Here is a 3,508-nt window from a genome sequence, read left to right as displayed (position 1 = left end):
CGTCACACACGAACATCCACACACACACAGGCACACACACACACAGACACACACAAACACACACACAGCAAACACACACCAACCACACAAACTAACCTCCTGCAGTAACACAACATTGAGAGGTGAGGGATCCACGGACAAAATCTTGGCCGTGCCAGCGTAATCGATGTTTTCAGGGATCTGCTTCACGATGTTGGCCGACAGTTCTAGCACCTGGGAAAGGAAAGGGAAAAGGATTGTTCATAACATTCTTCACTACACACACATATATATATATATATATATATATATATATATATATATATGAAGAGAGGTTTTCCAAAACTCGGTAAGTCAATTTTCACAAGTGCCTGGCTTCACCACGACGCCACACACATGCTTAATCTAAAACAGCCATATTATGCACCGATCACAGCCGAAAGCTCCGTATCCCGGACTCTAGCGTTATTAAAATCTAAATCATTATATACTCATGTGCACATAATAATACATAAATGGGTCATTTGTATATTATAGACGTGTGAAGCATTGTGGTGAAATCAGATGCTTGTCAGACTTGACTACTGAGTTTTGAAAAAGCACGCTTCCTATGTGAGACAGCGTGGTGAAATCAGGCGCTCACCAAAATACAGAAATGGGAGAGACAAGGCATTTTTCCGCCAGTTTTGACATTTCTATCAAATTTTTATTTTTGGCTCAACCTCTGTTATGTCCATATAAGAACACATTTCCATATGAATTTTACTGAAAAACATTGATTAACTCATTCGCTACGCATTACTTTCAGCTTGTGGACGAATTTTTTTTGGGAGAGTGAAATGAGACGGTGACTAGTGCACAGTCCACAGGTCTTTGGGGATTTTACTGAAAATAAGCGAAGATAAAGGTACAAACAATGTAAATTTTCAGTTTCCAAGGACTCTCAAGCTATGGAAATCATCAAACTTTGGCAGCTATTGTTTCATTAACTTTACCTCTAAAACTAGACGACCCTCAGCTTGTTCAGTTGCAAATACCTCGACTTCTATTCAGGATAGATGGGCGGGGGTTTTTTTTCATCAAAAGATAGACAAATGAACAAGGTATCAATAATTCCACAGGCCCAAAAATTGACAAACGCCTGATTCCACCGCATTGTGACTCATATAATTCTGGTAACTGGTCTCTCAAAACACCATCTTTAACTCGTCGTATTTATGGCACACAGTTCCGACACAACCCTCCAGCATGGACAGTTTTTAGTCTCAGTCAAAAAAAAACAACAGCCAGCCTAAGTCCTTTTTGTTGTTGCTGTTTCGAGAAATCAAAGTCAGCTTGAGCAAAAGCTAAGAACCTCACTATTTTGTTTGTTTTACTAGAGGTTTTACGGCGCTCGCAACTGCATAAGGTCATATGAGCACCAAGGGGTGGATGTCAAACGGAGAAGTCCTTTCAGGGAATCAGACTTACTCTGCTCACCTCTTTAGCTTCAACAGGACAAAGTCTGCTTCGACTATCAAGGCACCCCGGAAATAGCAGGTCACAAGAGTGTGACAAACGTACAAAAAAGTAGAGGACAAATGACAATAGTAAGGATAGCCCATTTACAATTACAATTCTACTGCGCATATTTACTCGAGATGTTAATGTCCCCCTCTTTGGGAATGGCCTAAAGACACTTCAGTTAGTAGCACCGCCCCGGGTGGTGAAGCTAAACACCTCACTGTTTGGATTTATAGTGTACAAAACAAAACCCTGCTGTGTATAGGATACAAAACAAGCAACAGACATGTTTTGTTTTGTTCGTTTTTGCAAGTGTTTTACGGCGTTCACAACTGCATAAGGTCATATGAGCGTGCGGGACACATTAAACTTTTTCACTCAATCAATATTTTTAAACATGAAAAAAAAAATGGCTGAGGCAAATTTGTTGTGACCTTGATGTAATGGTTTGTGACCTTGCTGTTATGACCAGTGACCTTGATGTTATAGTTTTTTGACATTGCTGTAATGGTCAGTGACCTTGACGTATTAGTTTGTGACCTTGATGTAATGGTCAGTAACAAGGAAATTAATTGCCCTCACCTTGTCCTCTCTGCTCTCCCCTCCTGAGCTGGAGACCTGCGGCTGTAGAGAGAGCAGCGTGTCAAAGAGCAGACGCGTCTCCTGAATCTGAGACGTGATGTCAGCGTTCGGGTGTTGACCAAATGCCTCTGTGGATAAACAAAAAAAAGATCATAGTGAGACTTTGATTACTGAAACACCCCCCCTACCCCGCAAAAAAAAAACCCCAAAGAAAAAAACGATTAAATCAGAGAGAGAGAGGGAGATGCTTGATAAAATCTTCGTCTAGTTCTAGCAGAGATTTTACGGCGCTTGCAACTGCATAAGGTCATATGAGCGCTAGAAGATTAGAGGTGTTACAAGAGAGTAACAAACATAAAAAGAAGAAGGAGAGATAAGGACGATAGATGTTCGATAGGAAAGAAGAAGCAAGCCACACCATAGCACCTGTACCAACCACCCACATAAAATCTTCCCCATTCGAAAATTACCACTTACAGTACCAAATGCTCAAATAGTGAAAAACCCTCAAGTACCGTGCTAGTTTAGAATGCTGAAGCCATGATAAAAATTTTTTTAAAACTAAGACATAAACCTTCACAGCCCAAGAAACAAATTTTAAAATTCACAGAGGTTCATCCACCATTCAGCTATCATATAGGGTGACTTTCTTTGGCGCTTACTTCAGTGTAGTGGTTCCTTTCATTATTTAATTATATTTAGTGTGCCTGGTCGAGTCACCGACTAAAGTCTCCAGCGGTAATGAGCGCGTACTACGGCCTGGCGACTAAAGTTGCCGACGGTTCTGTAAGTGTTAAACCCACATCCATACCTCTCTACAGCAAAGAGCCTAACCATTAAACAACTGACACTGATATTTTTATTTTAATCCGTTTCGTTCATGCAACAAACTAGCCTCAGACACAGAAATGGGCACTGGTGTGCTTAAGACACAGAAAAGGGCACTGGTGTGCTTAAGACACAGAAAAGGGCACTGGTGTGCTTAAGACACAGAAATGGGCACTGGTGTGCTTAAGACACAGAAATGGGCACTGGTGTGCTTAAGACACAGAAATGGGCACTGGTATGCCAATGATGTTAAGTAAAAAGGCTTTATAACACAAAAAAGGGTACTTCTTGAAATGGAAGCAAAAAAAAAGAAAAGATAACAAACCTTTTTCTTTTACCTGGTAATAAAAGTAACCAAAATAACAGTTTTTAAAAATCTTAAGAAATAGAAGGAGCAAACCACTTCAGACAGATAACTTATACCCTCCAACCACCCCATCATATCCGAGACTACTGACCTGGGTGGTCAACTTGAGGCAACATGCTGACGTACTCCTTGTAGGAAGACAGCGGCCCGTCCTTGGGGATGTAGTACGTGGGCAGCATAGACACCCTGGAAAAACACAATGGAGAACACATTGCTTGACATTTGGTCGCTTTTAAGGACAAGCGGGCT

At 41.0% G+C, this 3,508-nt stretch overlaps 1 protein-coding gene across 1 annotated transcript in view; it reads right to left on the bottom strand.

Moving 5' to 3' along the window:
* LOC101847496 (dynein heavy chain 2, axonemal) overlaps window positions 1-3,508 on the bottom strand; it is a gene marked incomplete in the record, with an annotated part of 126,218 nt that overhangs the window by 9,660 nt on the left and 113,050 nt on the right. The window contains 2 exon segments of the mRNA XM_035970017.1: window positions 97-213; window positions 2,065-2,192. Of these exon segments, the coding sequence (XP_035825910.1) occupies window positions 97-213; window positions 2,065-2,192 (245 nt within the window).

The sequence above is a fragment of the Aplysia californica genome, unplaced genomic scaffold (genome assembly GCF_000002075.1).
Source record: "Aplysia californica isolate F4 #8 unplaced genomic scaffold, AplCal3.0 scaffold00209, whole genome shotgun sequence".
Lineage (NCBI taxonomy): Eukaryota > Metazoa > Mollusca > Gastropoda > Aplysiida > Aplysiidae > Aplysia > Aplysia californica.
This window is presented reverse-complemented; position numbering and strand designations above follow the sequence as displayed.